Genomic DNA, 18,122 nt, shown 5'->3' with positions numbered 1-18,122 from the left:
TAACACACAGTGATGTCATTAACACAGTGAGGTCATAAACACACAGTGAGGTAATTACCACACAGTGATGTCATTAACACACAGTGATGTCATTAACACATAGTGATGTCATTAACACACAGTGATGTCATAAACACACAGTGAGGTCATTAACACACAGTGATGTCATTAACACACAGTGAGGTCATAAACACACAGTGAGGTCATAAACACACAGTGATGTCATTAATACACAGTGATGTCATTAACACACAGTGATGTCATTAATACACAGTGATGTCATTAACACACAGTGATGTCATTAACACACAGTGAGGTCATTAACACACAGTGAGGTCATTAACACACAGTGAGGTCATTAACACACAGTGATGTCATTAACACACAGTAAGGTCATTAACACACAGTGATGTCATTAACACACAGTGAGGTCATTGACACACAGTGATGTCATTAACACACAGTGATGTCATTAACACACAGTGATGTCATTAACACACAGTGAGGTCATTAACACACAGTGAGGTCATTAACACACAGTGAGGTCATAAACACACAGTGAGGTCATTAACACACAGTGAGGTCATTAACACACAGTGATGTCATAAACACACAGTGATGTCATTAACACACAGTGAGGTCATTAACACACAGTGAGGTCATTAACACACAGTGAGGTCATAAACACACAGTGAGGTCATTAACACACAGTGATGTCATAAACACACAGTGAGGTCATTAACACACAGTGATGTCATTAACACACAGTGAGGTCATTAACACACAGTGATGTCATAAACACACAGTGAGGTCATTAACACACAGTGATTTCATAAACACACAGTGAGGTCATTAACACACAGTGATGTCATTAACACACAGTGATGTCATTAACACACAGTGTTGTCATAAACACACAGTGAGGTCATTAACACACAGTGAGGTCATTAACACACAGTGATGTCATAAACACACAGTGATGTCATTAACACACAGTGCTTTCATATTGGGGGAATTGCTCGTGAAGTTAGCGTGAGTCGGATTTTCAACTTACCCATAGATTCACCACCATTCCTCCTCCCCAACTGCGCCTTCAACTAAGTAGCTAGGCTAGCTACTAGCCTTGCTGCTTCTAACCTAGCAAAACGTTGCCGAGCAACGCGCAAACTTTTGGGAACTATTTGTCGCGGAAGTCATTAAATAAACCTTTCGACCTTCATAAAAGTGTACAAAGTTTATGTTGTGTGTGTTCAGTTGGCAAATGGCCGTATAATAAGCGGGAGAATGTATAGAACGCTGGTCATTATCGGGAATATTTTTTTGGATTATTATTATTAAATGTGCGCTTGTCCATCAACAGTGGTTGCGCATGAAGAATCACTTGAGGGCAGGGGTGGGTGGATTGGCAGCGCGGTGGCTTATGGGATGGCAAATATGTAGCTCCTATTCATTGGTAAGGAACCACCAGAGGTCCCTATGCTAAAGGAGGTATGATAGTTAGCATTGCGGCTCCTTCTCATAAGCCTGGAAAATTCCAGACTCACTGCTGTACCACACCGCGTGTGAGTCTGGTAAGACCCTGCATCAACTTTATTTCTACAGCGTAACACACGCAGGCAAACAGGAAGTGGAGTAAACCAATTAGCAAAGAGTAGTCAGTGGTGTTATTAGCAGTTTTGCATTAATATTCAAACAGAATTATGAATCACAAAACTCACCTACTGCTGATGTGTTATTGGTCATTTACTTAGGGTTAGGTTTGAGGTTAGGGTTTGCACTGAGGGGGGTGGGGGTCTGCAATTCTGTTTAAGCTCCGGGGCCTATGGGTACATTAAGGCGGGCCTGGCCCAGACTGATATCCCCGTGTATAATATCTAAAGATTCTGGATGCCAGGCTAACTTCTCCTACCTCCTTCCTAACTGACGTCACTATTCGAAGGCTTCTTGTCATGGCGGACAGTGACGCACATCCGGTTTGGCTTTAGACCTCTAACCAATTTACTGGTTTCAGATGGACCCCAGGGCTTGTGGTTGACTACTTTGTGTACCAGCAGAGACACGGGAAGGCAATAATAATTCCTTAGAGGAAAAAAACACACAGATGCATATTTCATACAAGTGTTGTACTCAACATATACGAAGAAAGAACACACTCACATTCCTATATACATATATTGATAATCCATGATTCAACCACCGGCCTCCTCCTACCACCCAGCCCACCCACAAGACCCCAGAACAATATTTACAGCATCCATGTGAGTGAGTGATGATTGAATGAGTTTCTGCTGTAGCCTTATTCTGTCAGTAGACTCTTATCAGTGCTGTTATCACTGGAAGTGCACTGGAAATTCTGTGTTTTGGCGATGGTGGTTTGAGAGTGCAAGGAATGTTGGACAAACGGCAAAATACATTTCACTGATAGCATCAGTTAGTCACACACACTTGTACATTTCAACAAGTAAAATCCTTGTGCCTAAAGTTCATAAAAACGCTAAATTATACATTGAGGGTTGGGTCAAATGCAGAGAACAAATTTCTCTACAGAGATGAATGAAGTATAACTTAACTTAACTTAAAAATAAAATAATAATCTATGTAGAACTGTCTTATTAATAATGTCCATTTGACCCAACCTTCCACTATGACTGTAGTGCATGATTCAAGCTGTTGAGGTAGAATTTGCAGTGGAGGATTCACACATATGTTTGTTAAACACGGGTTAGGAAACTGAACCTGGGACCACCTTGTGTGGGGCACCAGTGTTAGATAACTTTGTGCAATTATAATTTGTAAAATGGATTTTAAATCAACAACGACAAAAATTGTTGGATTGAGAGTCAAGAACTGTCCAGTGAAATAATGGACAACCTGTTGTTTTTGTATAGTATTCTTAAAATAGTTTAATGTTTTGTTTTTTTTAGCAAAAACAGTTAAACAAAAAAATGCCAATGAATTTCATTTGTCCGAAATCAATTGAGTTTTTTCCCCCAACACATTACAGCGCTAGCCTCACTTCTACTAATGTAAAGAGCGCGAGCTCCAGCATATTCTCCAACGCTTTCTGCAACTAAAAGGATCATTCATCTCTGAAATAAAAGAGTAATTAGTATTGACTGAACATCCCATCCACTTGTCCTTTTTATGCCTCTGCTATTACACATACATACTCACATGTATCTACATTCATTTACACATTGGCTCCTCTGGCTTTGTCTCAACACTGTGGAACTTCTATATCCTGTACGGTATATCCCACTTCAGGACCAATGAGGAACTTTGGAATGATTTTGTGTCTGTAATTAGCCTCTAGCTGACTGGTGCTAGCCTGATAAAATCTCGTGCATGTGCAGCAGCGGGTGAATCAATAAAAGACTGGAGGGTGAAAAATGAGCATATGCAGCATTACGGAACACACAGCTACACAATATAAAGAGTCTGCTCACAGGCCCAGGCTAACAAAGAGCCTATATAACAAAAGGAACTACAGCTGCTTCACTTTCTCACTCAGGGATAAACTCCACTGTCTGGGAATTTGGGGCCGACATAAATCAGTGAATTAAGAGCTTCATGCTTTTGCTCTTGATTAATGGAGTTTCGAGAGAACCGCTGGTGGGTGTCCTTGTCATTTTGTAATCTGGTTTCGAATTCTTGTCTTTCGCTTTTCTGCTATTTGACAAATGCCACTATTTTGCTTGTGTGCACTGTGGTCAGTTTTAATCCTTCAGACCTATATGAACATATTGAAACACAGTATTTCTATGTCCACTCACGCTCACTGTGTCAGATTACAGCCGCACAAATAAAATGACTATCACATGGCAGCGCCTTATGGTCTCCTCGAGTAATGAGACTACTGCCACCTCATGTAATTCTCCACATGCATGACTCCCTAAGGCGCAGTGAGTAGAAAGCACATGTTAATAAAGAAGTCCCAAGGTCCTCCCACATTGGCCTTTGTGCTTGTTCGCCTTTGAAGCGACTCTGTGATTTCTGCTTTTTAATCTCTGGTTGTCATGGCTGACATACGGGATGGGCTGTTTGTCTCAGCTCTGATCGCTGAAGGTGAATCTTTGTTGTGAGCTTTGATTGCCTGTTAAATTCTTTTTTATGTTGAATTGACAATAGTCAGATGGCGCTGCCCTTGATTTGTTCACCACAAAAGAACGATCACCGCCCTTTGTAGTCTGCCCTGCTCTATTAGATGCACTGATGTAAAGATGTACAATCCACTAAAGAATTTTCTCACCACCTTTTATAAGAGAATATTAACAGACTGTGGAGCACTGCTTGGTGCCAGGGATCTCAAACCACTCTCTAGAATAACCACATTTGAATTTTTGTACAAAGAAAACAAATTTGTTTGCATGCTGCACATTAACATTTCATATAGCCTGTATAACAGAGCGATCCCCACATCAACCATCGCTGAAACCAATGAGCTGATGAAGCTCTAAACCCCACAAAAGTCCCAGCCCTCCATTATTTATTATTCAGAAAATGTATTTTATTTGTGTGTGTGTGTGTGTGTGTGTGTGTGTGTGTTTTTTTCTTACAGTAAAAAAGACATTAAGCCATAAAAATAAGATGTCAGGTTTCTGAATCCAATCACAAACAAATACTGATGAGGTTCAACATTTGGACATTTTGGTTTTGGAGATTTCTTACAAAAGCTGTATTTCCCCCAAAGAGTTGTATTGACTCCTGTATTGCTGGGTTGCAGGTGACATCACAGCGTTCTAAAGGCCTATACTGTTATATAGAGGAAACATTATTTTGTCTTTATTTTTTGTTTTGTACAGAGAGATATTGGACCCAGTGACTGATATTAATGATCATTTGTCTGTCCGGTGACATCATCATATTCTCGAACCTGCAACCCAGCAATTGGACCTGATATTATGACATCACATTCTAGAACGTGTTGTTTTCAGATTCCAGAATGTTATGATGTCACACTACCCAGTGGGGGGCAGGAGCCAGTTTTTCCTATTAACAGCATTACACTTTCACAAGTCGTATCTAAAAAAGAATGTATGAATTACAAATATGATCATTAATATCATTGACTGGGTCCGTGATCTCTTTGTACAAGACCAAAAATGTCCTCAAAAAACAAATAATTTTACCTGCCCCCCACCTCATTCAATATTATAGGCCTTTAGAACGCTGTGATGTCACCTGAAACCCAGCAATAGGTGGCGTTCACGATTTAGATGTGATGATGTCATAATGTCAGGTGGAGGGCAGGGCCAATACAACTCTATGGGAGAAATACAGTTTTTGTAAGAAATCTCCTAAAAGAAAATTAACAATTGATGTGATTTAGCAGATTTTAACCTGCTGTAGAGCTGACTACAAGGCTCTTTTTAAATATCTGACCACAAAGAAATATTATATTTACTCTGGATTTCCTCTAGTAATGCTTTTCTGGCATTAATTATCCGCTTATTTTTCCCATACACAACGAAGGCTATTGTATATAGAAAAACATCTGCATTTTACCTGGAGAAACGGCGTAATATATTGTTCAAATTAGGTGTACAGCGATTTTTGGCCTTTTATCTGTTACAGGAGATTCAGATAAAGTTGCGTTTTTTGCTGTGTTGATCAGTGGAACTCTTAACTGTTTGGACCCGAAAGTGGATCATTACTGTACTTAACGTATTATCCTTCTTGTTTACATTTCTTTTTCATTTTATAATTCAATGTAGTGCCTTTTTGCTGAAGACCTGCTGCCAAAGGAACATTTAAATACACTCTTTTCAGATTTTGTTTTCAGCTCAGAGCTGAGATGTTAGGAGACACACATGGCGTAATGAAAAGAACTGAAACTTTTTTCCTATTATTACTTCACAAAATAAATAAAGTTGTAAAGAGATGCTTTAATGATTCTTATTATTTGTGTGATTTTTTTTGCTTGGTGTAAGGGGCATGCACACTGCATGCCTTGTTTCTATAGGGACTTATAAATAACCTGCGAGGCCAACACAAACTAAACTCGCATAATGACTTTAGTGCTGCATTCTCCATCAGAGACTGCTCCACTGTCAGCATCACCTCCCAAACCTAATCAATACTGGCCACGAGCAGTCACCTGATCTGCCTATCCCACTCGTTCATCTTCTGCCATGTGACTCGACCTTTGAACAGTCGTGGCACAGTTTACATCTCTGATAGTTTTTAGTGACATGTATTAGGCTTGTTTGGTGTTTTAATATTTCAGTGCCTCATCTTGGACTTGGTGTGTCCTCAGCTCACACTTAATTGCTTTTTTGAATCACAGTCAGTGTTGGCACATTAACTCATTATACTCATTCATTACTTTTTTGTTTGTTGTTTATTCATTACTTCTCCGCAAAAGAAATTGTGTGAAAGTCATACGTTACGGGACAAAGTATTTATTCTTCCTGAGTATGACTTTTATTGTTTGGGCGCTTTTCAGACCTTACAAGCTACTTCCCTCCTCCACTAGCGTCGCCATGTTTTATATCATTGAAATAAGGCATCTATACATATACATATATCATTTTATAGAGTTCAGAGCTGGGATTTCATATTGCTAGGCATCATGGGATTAGCAGCAATAGTAAACTAATTTTAAAACCAGGTTTTATGCTGGAGTTATTGTTCACATTAAAACACTTGGACACCACAGTGAGTTAGATGTATTTACCAGCTGTTACACTTATTTATATATATTTATACTGTTTTTAGCTAATGTTAAATGTATGCTAACAGCCACAAACATTGGCGTATATTTTTTTCGTATAACCGCACAGTTAGTCCGGTAACAGTTATCACTGGCAGCTGTTTCCATAGTTACGACAAACAGTTGAGCTGGAACTAGCTTCAGGTAAAACAGCTTAAAAAGTGAAATACCTCCACACACACACACACACACACATGCACGCACGCATTAGTGACTGATATGAACAAATAATAACATTGTATGATTCATCATTGGCATGAGTGGCATGTGGGTTGCACAATAATGCCATCTTGACATATTTTGTTTTTCTCCCCTCTGTCTTATCTCTAGAGAGAGGGTGCCCATCACTTTTCTATGTCTTTAGCAGAGCAATTAAAACACATATGTAACACATTTCCTGTATCTTCCTTCAACAACAGAACACTGACCTTACTACATACCAGTCTTTGATCTCCTGGTTTCTCTCAGAATGGTTCAGGCCGGCAGCACTGTCCATCCTCAGATGTGCCCACTATTCGTCATTCTAAACTCTCCAGTTGTGCGATGTCCTCCAACGATGTTTCTACTTTGACAAATATGGACTAGCATAGGAGGCAGGATTTGATATACTGGTGATAAGAAATATAATCTAAATTGTTTGCGTGGGGGGGGGGGGTTAGTGTTAGTCTTCTGTAGATGGGAGAGGCTCCAACCCTCCTTCTCTGTGGTATATTGGCCTTTGTTGTGGTCTTTCTCCCCTCTCCTACTCCCTTGTATTGAAGTAATCTTCCTCCGCTCGGTCAGCTGTAATCACTTCCTGCCTGACACCAGCCTGAGCTCCCCTCACTACGGCACACCCCTGACCTTAAGCTGTGGAAGACTGCTACATCCACATTACTGCTTCTGTTGTTCTTGTTGTGCAATTGTTTCAATTATAGACACACTCCCAGCTTCCAGTGTTTTGCTTTTCTTTTTTCCTTTTCTTTTTTATCCATGTGCAGACTCACTCTCAGCAGGACCCTTGTTTATTCTTCTGCACAGGCTCAAGCATAACAAATCGGAAGCACAGAGGCCTGTAGTGAGCACAGCGTAGCATACGCCGCACTGATGCTTCAAAATAAGCTTCCATTCTATTAGAGCATGAAACATAGAGATAGAGCAGCATCTAGTGGTCAGGGTGTTTACTTCTCGCTTAATGTGTTATTTCAACCTCTGTACATGCTTTTAACCCCCCCCCCCAAAAAAAAAAAAAAAACCTTCAATCCAATTGAAAATGTGGCATAGTAGAATGTACAATACCTAGCCAGATTCTAAACAGAAAATAAATGGAACATGAGACATTAAATGAGCTCACAAGCAGTGAATGAATCGGGATGAGCAAACCACTGGAAACTAATATTAACTTTGTGTAGTTTCACTATTTCACACATGAATGCATGTATCACAGCTTGACATCCATCATGACTGATGTTCAAGTGTGAAAAATGGACTCCCAAAAAGCTTTTAAATCAGGGGTCCACACCACCACCCAACCTGGCGAACATTATAAGGACAGCTTTCACCAGAGGATTGCTCCCACTGAAAACCCTTGTAAGGTGATTAAACCTCTGCAGACAATATTGTGCCAATTGGCAATAAACACCACAACGGACAACTTCTCTATAGCCACTGCAGTTTTGGCAAGGCAGGTTTATTTGCAGAGCACAATTCATGCACAAGGCAATTCAAAAAGTGATTCACAGTTGCATAGAAAGCAGATCAAATAAATAAGACATCAACAAAAAATGGTATTAATTACAGTAAAAGGCAAGAGTGCAGATATATTCATGGGTAAAAAGAACTGTTTTTAGCCTAGATTTGAACACTGTTAGAGTTGTGGCCTGTCACACATCCTCGTGAAGACTGTTCCAGACTTTAGCTGCATAAAACTGAAACGCAGCCTCACCGTGTTTATTATTGACTCTGGGAACCACCAGCAGACCCCTCCCTGAAGTTCTCAGGGCCGGTTCATGCGCCTGTAACATGTCAGACTTTGGTGCTAAACCATGAATGATCTCATCAAGTCTTATTAGTTTGTGTTATTATTTTCCCTCATCATGCTGAAGCCAGGTTGCAGAGTAAGATTACCCATTGTTGTTGAAATCCAATACACAATGCCCATAACCAACCCAATTAGTCTGTCCCGTAACATATAAGAGATTGATGATTAGCCATTCAGCCCCATTCATAGTAATGATCGCGTGTGACCTGTGAAATTAATATGGCTAAGCAATCTCCTCCTACGAAGCCTGTTCCTTAAAAGGGCAAAAAGGGTGGGAAGCCCCGCCCAGTCCGGCCGCATCTTCCACAGTGCTCCAGAGCTTGTCCAACATAGGCTTCAACTTTTTATTGCTGATGTACAAAAACAATCCCTACCCCAGCGTTGTCACATGGGTCATAGTATTTTTTTTTTTTAGAAAAGATAAACTCTAAGCTCCGCGCCATTGTCTGTCCCACAATAGGAATCAGTGGGAGTTATACAGGATGGGCCCTTGTGATTCTGTAAGCTCATGATGTCGAACTACAGCCCAACTTATAGTGCACATCTGCAATGAATAAATAAAAAACGTCATACTTCAGACTCAAGAAAGGGTGAATCAAAACAACAAGACTTGCTTTAAAGCTGAAGTAGATTAACAAATGTTTAATATCAGTTCTTTTACTGCAGTCAAAATAGTGAATTACTGTGACACAGAATAAGGAAATAAATGGGTGAATGAACTTTTTAATCCTCAGAAGAAATCACCCATTTGGAATCGTTCTTGTCTGTTTCTGTGTTTACCACGCAATTTCACTTTCAACTATGTATTTTCCCTTTTTCCCAGAGACAACAATTACATCAAGGACTTTCCACAGCTGGCAGACGGTCTTATGGTCATCCCCCTCCCGGTGGAGGAGCAATGCCGAGGAGTTTTATCCGAACCCCTGCCCAACCTACAGCTGCTCACGGGTGGGTGAATGAGAGTGCACCAGCAACATCACTGAATGCTCAACAAGTGCCTTTTCCTGGGTCCTTTTGGAATTACAAGCTATATACTATACTTCTGTGAATGCTTGCTATGTGTTTACTTCTCCTACATAATCATTAAAAAAAAAAATCATCTATTGCTGAACTGAAGATGCCAACTTGACTGTACTGGATACAGCCCTCACACATCTCGAAACAAGACTGTGGACAAACTGGTCCACCTGTAATTGAAAAGACACCACCTTTACTCCTACCATTAGCCTAATAGCAGTGGTTTAGTTTATTTTAACAGTTAACTTTTTTTTTCTCAAAATTTTGATGATGTTACAGTTCAAAATTACTTTTACATTTACATCAGATAAACAATCCTTCCTGAGTATTCTGTATCAGTTTCGAAACACAACTATACACCTGTGCATGTTTGTGAGTTAACTTTTATCCAAATGTAGTTACAATTGTCAACATACAATCGGCAGACTGGAAAACAAGGAGGTTTTAGCTGCATTTCACATTATTTTCACAGCATGTTAATAAATCCATCCATCCATCCATCCATCCATCTTCTTCCACTTGTCCGTCTCCGGGTTGTGGGGGCAGCTGTTTGGAGCTGCCCAAATCACATTGCACCAGCCCCTTATGGCTCCTCCTGCAGGTGGTGGGTCCACGGGAGGACGGCCTCACGATTAAACAGGCCTGTTGGTCTCTCATAAGGGGCTTCTGAACCGCTCTTTGTCTGACCCGTCACCTAGAACCAGTTTTTCATGGGAGACCCTACCAGGGGCACGAACCCCCCGACAATAGAGCTCCCAGGATCATTCAGGTGCTCAAACCCCTCCACCACGTTAAGGTGGCGGTTCCAGGAGGGGATGTTAATAAATGATAATAATAATTATTATTATAATAAATAGTTATTGTATTGATCATAACAATTATCCTTGTCATTATCAGTGAATGAACATCCGATTTCATATTATCTTGTCACATTGGACATTATATTCTGTCTTCTTGTCTTGTTGTCATTACTATCCACCATTAATTATGGTTATTATGATAATGACATGCCCACATTATATACCTTATCTAGTGAGATGCGTTAAAAAGCCAGAGTGTACTTTATATTTTTTTCTTCAAAGTTGGTCTTTTACTTCTATTGTGAGATACTTTCTTGATAAAAGCCTTTTTGCACAGACATAACACCAAGATTGCTAAGGCAATAAGGTCAAAAATTTAATTGACTCTTGCTATTGATCTGGAGCAGTTGGAATGTTGGGTTTTGTGTTTATGAAAAATAAGAAGAAGCAGAAGAAATGAAACAATGTGTTTCTCTGTGGATTATTGCATATTAGAAACACCCCACAAAATATGAAACTGTCTTTGCAATACAATTTGTCTTTAATTTGGTCGTTTCTTCTCTTTGCAGGTGATGCTCAGTTCACTGAGGCTGCAGGTTATCCAATGACACAACAATGGAAAGTACGCAGTAATCTGTACAAGGTCAAACTTAGCTCCATCACCCTATCTTCAGGTAAAGATATGAAATCTCTTCAATTCAGTAAGACATAACGCATAATGTTGTGGCCATTCCCTTCCCTAAAAGTAGTATATTGAAATGTACTACTTAGAGGAGACCAGGGCTGATTGTCCACAGCTCAACACAACATTCCACAAGAGCCACAGTATATTAAATTAAGCTTTAAGGAACAGGCCACCGTTTTGTTCTTACCAGAGCTTAGACGAGTTGATACATACCTGTCTGGTCTTTGTGCCCATGGAAGAGATTGGTCGCTTCTAACTTCACCCCATTTGGAGCTATAGGAATATACTGGGAGAGGCCAAATGCTAACAACATCTGGTCGTTTTGCGTGACTGAGCGCATGCACAAAGACCAGACAGGTACAAATCAACTCGTCAAAGCTCAGGCAAGAACATATCTCAGTATGTAAAAACGGTGGCCTGTTCCTTTAAACCCCTGGCGTTAGGTCTTGCTTTTTGTTATCTTTTATTGCATTTAATATTTGTTAACTGTCAAATACAGTCTGCAACAATGTGCCCTGTGTACGGAGCAGGTTGTCACAATGAGTGGGATGGCCTGTGCCTTTTGTTATTAATGGTGTTTTTGGGGTTAACATAAGTTTGGTACATAATTAAACAACCCCTGACCCACCTGAGACAACCAGCCCCAGCTGAACATCTGCCAAAAGGTTTGAGTTAGCTCTCACATGACTTTAGCTTGAAAGCTCAATCATCATTCACACAAAAACATCAGGCAGTTGAAAAAATGGCCAAACCTCCAAAAAAGACAAATCCTCTCCTCTTTTAAATGTTTCTCGAGTGAATGAAAAAGTACTACAGCAGGAGAATCAGGATGTTAAACGTGATGTTCAATAATAATGTCAAGTCACAGAGCCCCCGAGTGTGGCAATAAAAAACAATGTGACAACCAACCCGCGTGACAAACAGCCCCGGTCTCCCTACTATAAAATAAGAGTTTACCTGCAGTTTACTTATCAAATAGAATGCATAAAATGTGTGTTAAGTAACTGAAAATTGTACTACCTACATGCCTGATCGATGTTTGGAAAGGTTGGGGAAATACTGTATACTCAAGTATACATAATATGTAATTGAAGCATACGTCTTTTTTGTTCAGCATTGAGTTATCCCTGGGCTAGTGAAGATTCTTAGTATAGTCAATGTTTATTTCATTTACCTCATTTAGGGTAGCCCACAGCAGTGGTTCCGAAAGTGAGGTACAGCCCCCACTGGGCATGGGAGTGGGGGTCGCAAGAAGCAAATATTTTTTACATTTCTGACATTGAATTTGATTGAAAACAGCATATCGTTAAACTAACATTGTTTAACCAGATTTTAAATGTGTTTCCCCTTAAATTATTATAAATGCCAATTACATTTTATACTGAGTGGGTTCCGAGTTGTTGAGGGATTTTGGGGGTCATAGCCTGAAAAGTTTGAGAATCCCGGCCTACATCATGCAGATAACCTGCATGAGGGTACACTATACATACTGTAAATACTAGATCACAAACACATTCAAGAATATAGAATAATGACTAGATGTTAACTATGACATAATTAGTCAAACAACATGTAGTACAAGGCAATTTAGCTTTTGGGAATAACCCAGCAACTTCTGTGTGTTTTGTTTTTCCCAGTGGCTTTTTAAGTTACATTTAACATGCATATAACTAAAACTGCTACTTTTATAACCAAAAATTGCTTTGGCAGGTTTTTCTAAGATACTGAAGACACTATCAGCGGATAGCACAAGAGAGGAGATCCTGGCTTTTTTCAAACATTTTGGCACCCACTATGTGTCTGAAGCTTTGTACGGCTCAGAGCTCAGCTGCACCATCTACTTTCCCAGCATGAAGACCCAGCAGCAGCTTTGGCTACAGTACCAGAAAGGTGAGCACAGTGAAGTCCCTTACTGGCTATAAACTGTAGGCTCATGGTATGCAGCTTTTAATGGTAAATTCTGGTACTACACACAATGCGCCAGAAGAGGGCAGTATCATTGTTAAATGGATAGTGTTAAAGATACAGTACCTGCAACAAGAAAACTGTTTGTTTTGTGCTTTGTCAGCTTCATCTATTGATGAGAAAATGTCAGTTAAGTAAATACTATAATTCACACATTGATAACAAAGATACTAGAAATGTTTTTTATTGAACTCAGATTAGTTGACTTAAACACTGTAGAATATTGCTTGGACCCACATGAAACAGACACATACCAGCTGAATGGAAAGTGTGATTTACAGTGTGACATATTGCAACATTACATTTTAACTGTTAGATCTCTGGACGTCAAAGTATTTAGCACACAGACCAAAGGACACTTAAGAGACACTTTTTGTGTTGCAACATTTTTGACACACACACAAAAAAAGGTGATAACCCCCCAGGTAAACAGTTATTGTCCCCTGTGACACTGTGATTATACTAGTCCACAGAAGTTTCTTGTATATTGCTTAGTGCAAGTTTCGATCTATCTTCGAAATATGTACCCAAAACCCTTATCCTACATTTATAACTTAGCCTAGTCAACAAGAGCAAACAGAAATTATTTCAGTGTTGATAACACCAATAGCTAGCACTACTACTACTACTACTACTACGGCTGCTGTGTAGTCTGAGGTGTGGTCAGTTGCTAAGGTTTGGTTCGTGATACTGGGTACTGGATACTTATTTTAGCAATAATCCACACAAGATTAAATCTTTAAACAAAAACTATAAAGTAGTCTTAAGGAAATGAAAAAAAAAGGATACATTTTGTGTTGAGTCAAAAGTCTCAAAAACAAAAATCCACCCACATCCATAATTTAGGGAAATAATTTTAACCAAGTTATTTGTGTGGATCTGTGTACCAAACGACAAGTTTTAATCAAGCTACGCTTTCATGACTAGTTTTAAAATGCCAATAAAACACGAGCCTGATAAAAAAAACATTGCAGATTATATATATCCTTGAATGCTGAAAATGGCAAACATTAACAGCCCACCCTAATTAACATTGAGGGTAAGAGCTGACAGTATAAAACGTTCTCCTGAACCCTAAAGTAGAGAGTGAGTGTCAGTAGTAAAGTGCATAAGAAGCCACCTTGATATACGATTTTTGTATTAAAATAAATATATGCTGCTATCTTCCTGTATTTTAAGACAAGCCACACTTGTTCATTAATGCATTATACACAGCAGCAGCTAAGTATACCCAACATTGACAGAAAATCAGATGACGTCTTACTGTATTGTGCTGTAGTAACACAAGCTGGGAACTAAAAAGCTCAAAGAACTACGGTCAATGCGTGTCCTGAAAATGCACCTGTAAATAGCAAGTGAGTAGCACTAAAATATTAAAAGTTCATGGTCCATTATGATGTGGAGGAGTGCCTCCTATGCATGTATGTGTACACTTTGACACAGTGATCCCAACAGTCCAGAACAAGCAACTGTCCTTTCTGTGTAGTTGCCACTCCAACAGGATAGGTTAGTCCATCCTTGATAAGAATTTTGTGCCCACCTTCTTTAGGAAACTGAAGAATTTCTTTTCGGCCACTGTCTGTAACCAACAAATCCCCATTGGCATCCACACACATTCCAGTGATGCAACGAAAGTCCTCTGTTTCTGAAAAAAAATGGCTGAATTGCTTACCCAGCTGCCCATCTGAACCCACTGACCCAATGGAAAAACCCCCTTCAAGATGAGGCTCATTGTGGCGTTTCTCAAAATTAAGAGCCAAACCTTGAGTGAAATAAACTGTTCCACTGGAATCACATGTCACAAACTTTGGGCGCACAGCAGAACACAGGCGAGTGTAGCTGACTACACCCATGCTACGGTCCACTGCCAGGCACCACAGTTTTCCACCTTCCACATCTGACACCACGAACTGTCCTGATGGCATGGCTGCAATTCCCCAGGGTTTGATGAGCTGGTTCTTGTGGCAAGCCACACATTGTCCATCCATAGTATAGACTTTTACAGAATTGTCATAGTTATCAATGACCCCAATGAGACCTTGTAGTGTAACAGCTATGGATAGTGGGATGATATTAGGAAGGTCAGCACCTAGAAAGCTCAAAACAAAGTTGTCTATACTACTGGCATTGCGTCGAATTTCGCGCTGAAAACCTTTGCGATTAAAAATCTGAATGCGGTAATTGCCGCGGTCCGCAACTAAGACCTCACCCTGTGGTGTTATACAAATGCTCACAGGTAAATTAAACAAGCCAGGCAGTGTTCCCTTGCAGCCCATTCTCTTCACAAACTGGCAGGCTGGTAGTTCACTATTTGCTCCTCCAAGTGGTTCTGGTGTGTCCAAAGACTTTGATTTAAAGTTTGCTGGTGATCCACATATAGCCCCCTCGACACCATCAGACATCTCTATATCTCTGTATAAATCTAGTATAGGCCCCCCTGCCCCACTTATGGCCCGAGCTGCTCCATGAACCTCATCTCCCATGTCTAAGGTTCTTTCTTCATCTTCCATGCTGACAATGTAAGCTTTTGCAGCTAATCTTCCTACATCTACAGGCTTTGACTGCTCTGTTAAGACCAGCTCGGGCTCTTGTAATTTAAATGTTGTAGGCAAACCGCTTCTAATATCCACTTCTTCATCATCGTCATCACTGTTAGCACCATCCTCTTTAAGCAAAGTAGTGTCACTCTGCCTCACCCGCATTCTCAGATAATCACAGCGTGACACAACTTTAACCTCTGCAATATTAAGTAGATAAGTCTGCTCTTCAAGAACTTGCTCATTGGACTTTTCCAGTTCTGACAAGGATACTGTGAATGTCCTTCGAGATCGACTGAGCTCCTCTTGAAGGCGGAGCTCAGCTGCGGCATACTCCTGCTGCATTGCTCGGTATTTACACTTCAATGTTTTGGAAATATTTTCAATACTTATCTTTTTCTTTTGAATTTCACTCGTGACATCTCGCAGAGATTCAAGTTTGGCACCGAGTTCTTTGCGCCGCTGTTCAGCAGCTACTCTGATTGGTTCGACATTATGGCCTTGGTGTACTTGACCTTCTGCTTTACACAGCTCACAGAGAACTATAGCACACTCGTGACAGTATTGTCGCGGCAGTCGACTGCAGCAGGACTTGCACATGAGAACAGCAGCAGCTGCACTACATGAGGTAGTGCAATCCAAAATTTTCAGAACTGTGAGATTGTCAGCCAATTGGGAAATGCTACTCATTCTAGAGAACTTACTGCAAAATGGACAACGAACTCCATTGATGGTGTTTGCTAAAAGTTTCTCTAAACACCCCCGGCACACGGTATGTCCACACTGCAGGAGTTTTGGTCTCATCAGATCCTGGTTATACGTTTCGAGGCAAACGGGGCATTCAAAAACCTCTCGCATTAAATCTGGTTCCAGTTGGGGATATTCCACAGCCATAATGAACCTATGGAGAACAGATATACTGTTACTTGGGTGCAAGTTGTAAGATAGCTTGAAGTTGTAGAATATATTAAATACATTGTTTACTATATGTTGCAGTAGAGCTCAACAGTCCTGTCCACTTCCGGTCATTTGCCAGTTGTAAAAATCCCATTAATATCTTGCATTGACTTTTCAAAATATTCAAATATTAAAAGTTTAGAAGCATGACGCAGGCCAATCAGCTATGTGCCAACTACCAAACATTGCGTGGCAATTTTCCCAGAAAGAAAACACTAAATACTTGAAAACATGGCAAAATGCTCTTGTAACTTTTCAGTTAATAATTTTTTCAATAAACCTTCACTTTAAAATGTTGCGCTTTATGACCATGAGCTGGCATCTAGCCAATTAGCTTATGTTGTGTTTTTCTAAACGTGAATGCAAAATATGAATGGGATTTTAACTTCCTGCACCAGGTGAACAACCAGCGAGACTGTTGAGCTCATGGTGCAAGAGAGATGGTTGCTGATTTGAAACCAGTACCAGCAGCACCAGAGAATACAGTGACATCTGTGATACTTTTTGGTTACAACAGTTATGGACAAGATAAAGGCTGACCCTGGTGCTTGTAAAAAAAAAACTATCTCAACTGAAGAATACAAGCAGTGACAAATTAACATTAGGCTACATGTGTTGCTTAACTTATGAACTAAATGATGTCAACAATATTTGTCATTCGTATTGAGGCTCCGTAAAGCCTTCATTTGTTTTGAAGTGGCTCTTCTGCAGGCCCCTGACTTAGCTAAACAAACTACACTGCAGCTGTTAGCCTGTCCCCGGAGCTAGCAAAGAGTTAGCAGCTGGTACAAACCCTGGCAACTTTTAGCAATTACGCGGACTTACGCCAACGACTACGACTACATCTTACTCACATCATACATCATCATAAACCTCGTATATTTCTTAATGTCACTGTCTGTTTTTTTGTTTTTTTACCTTTCCTGAATATTAGCTGGATCAACGACAGAAAACATGGGCGTGCTGTGTCTGTCACTGCAGCTGCTTGTGACCGCAGTGTAGCGACGCCAACGCTACGCACGCACTTACGCAAACCTACGTCACTACCTTTCATAGCAATGAGTGTTATTATCTGTTGGGTCGTTAAATATTGGTATTCTCTTGCCTCCTATTGTTCAAAAGTCTAGATAATATAAATAGTTTTGTTTTTTTTAATATCCGATTATTTTAAAATAGACTCAGTGGTCGTTGCAATCATATTGACCACTAGATGTCAGAGTGGATCTACATATGTTTCCAGGTTTCTCCTTTTTCTGAAAAGCTACTGAAAGATCGATTATTTTAGGACACAATGTTAGTTAGTTTGTAAGTTAGCTAGTTTATTATACGCATGCACCCAAATTCTGCTGGTTTGGTGGTGGGTCTGCCAAGCCTCATGAGCAGAGTAATTTGATTTCTGGGCCACCCTTGAGCCGGTTTACACAATGGT

The 18,122-nt window shown here is 40.1% G+C and overlaps 2 protein-coding genes across 2 annotated transcripts in view; one reads left to right on the top strand and one right to left on the bottom strand.

Moving 5' to 3' along the window:
- astn2 (astrotactin 2) overlaps nt 1–18,122 on the top strand; it is a 294,590-nt gene that overhangs the window by 225,549 nt on the left and 50,919 nt on the right. Inside the window, exons 14-16 of the mRNA XM_079580868.1 lie at nt 9,556–9,680; nt 11,119–11,223; nt 12,945–13,124. Of these exons, the coding sequence (XP_079436994.1) occupies nt 9,556–9,680; nt 11,119–11,223; nt 12,945–13,124 (410 nt within the window). The remainder of the gene's footprint in view (nt 1–9,555; nt 9,681–11,118; nt 11,224–12,944; nt 13,125–18,122) is intronic.
- Nucleotides 14,571–17,700, bottom strand: trim32 (tripartite motif containing 32). The gene is made up of 2 exons (XM_079581106.1): nt 17,612–17,700; nt 14,571–16,637 (listed from the first exon to the last, which is right to left on the bottom strand). Exons 1-2 carry the CDS (start codon nt 17,647–17,649, stop codon nt 14,591–14,593), a joined length of 2,085 nt encoding a protein of 694 aa, XP_079437232.1. The 5' UTR covers nt 17,650–17,700; the 3' UTR covers nt 14,571–14,590.

The sequence above is a fragment of the Gobius niger genome, assembly GCF_951799975.1.
Source record: "Gobius niger genome assembly, chromosome: 2".
NCBI classification, from domain to species: Eukaryota; Metazoa; Chordata; class Actinopteri; order Gobiiformes; family Gobiidae; genus Gobius; species Gobius niger.
This window is presented reverse-complemented; position numbering and strand designations above follow the sequence as displayed.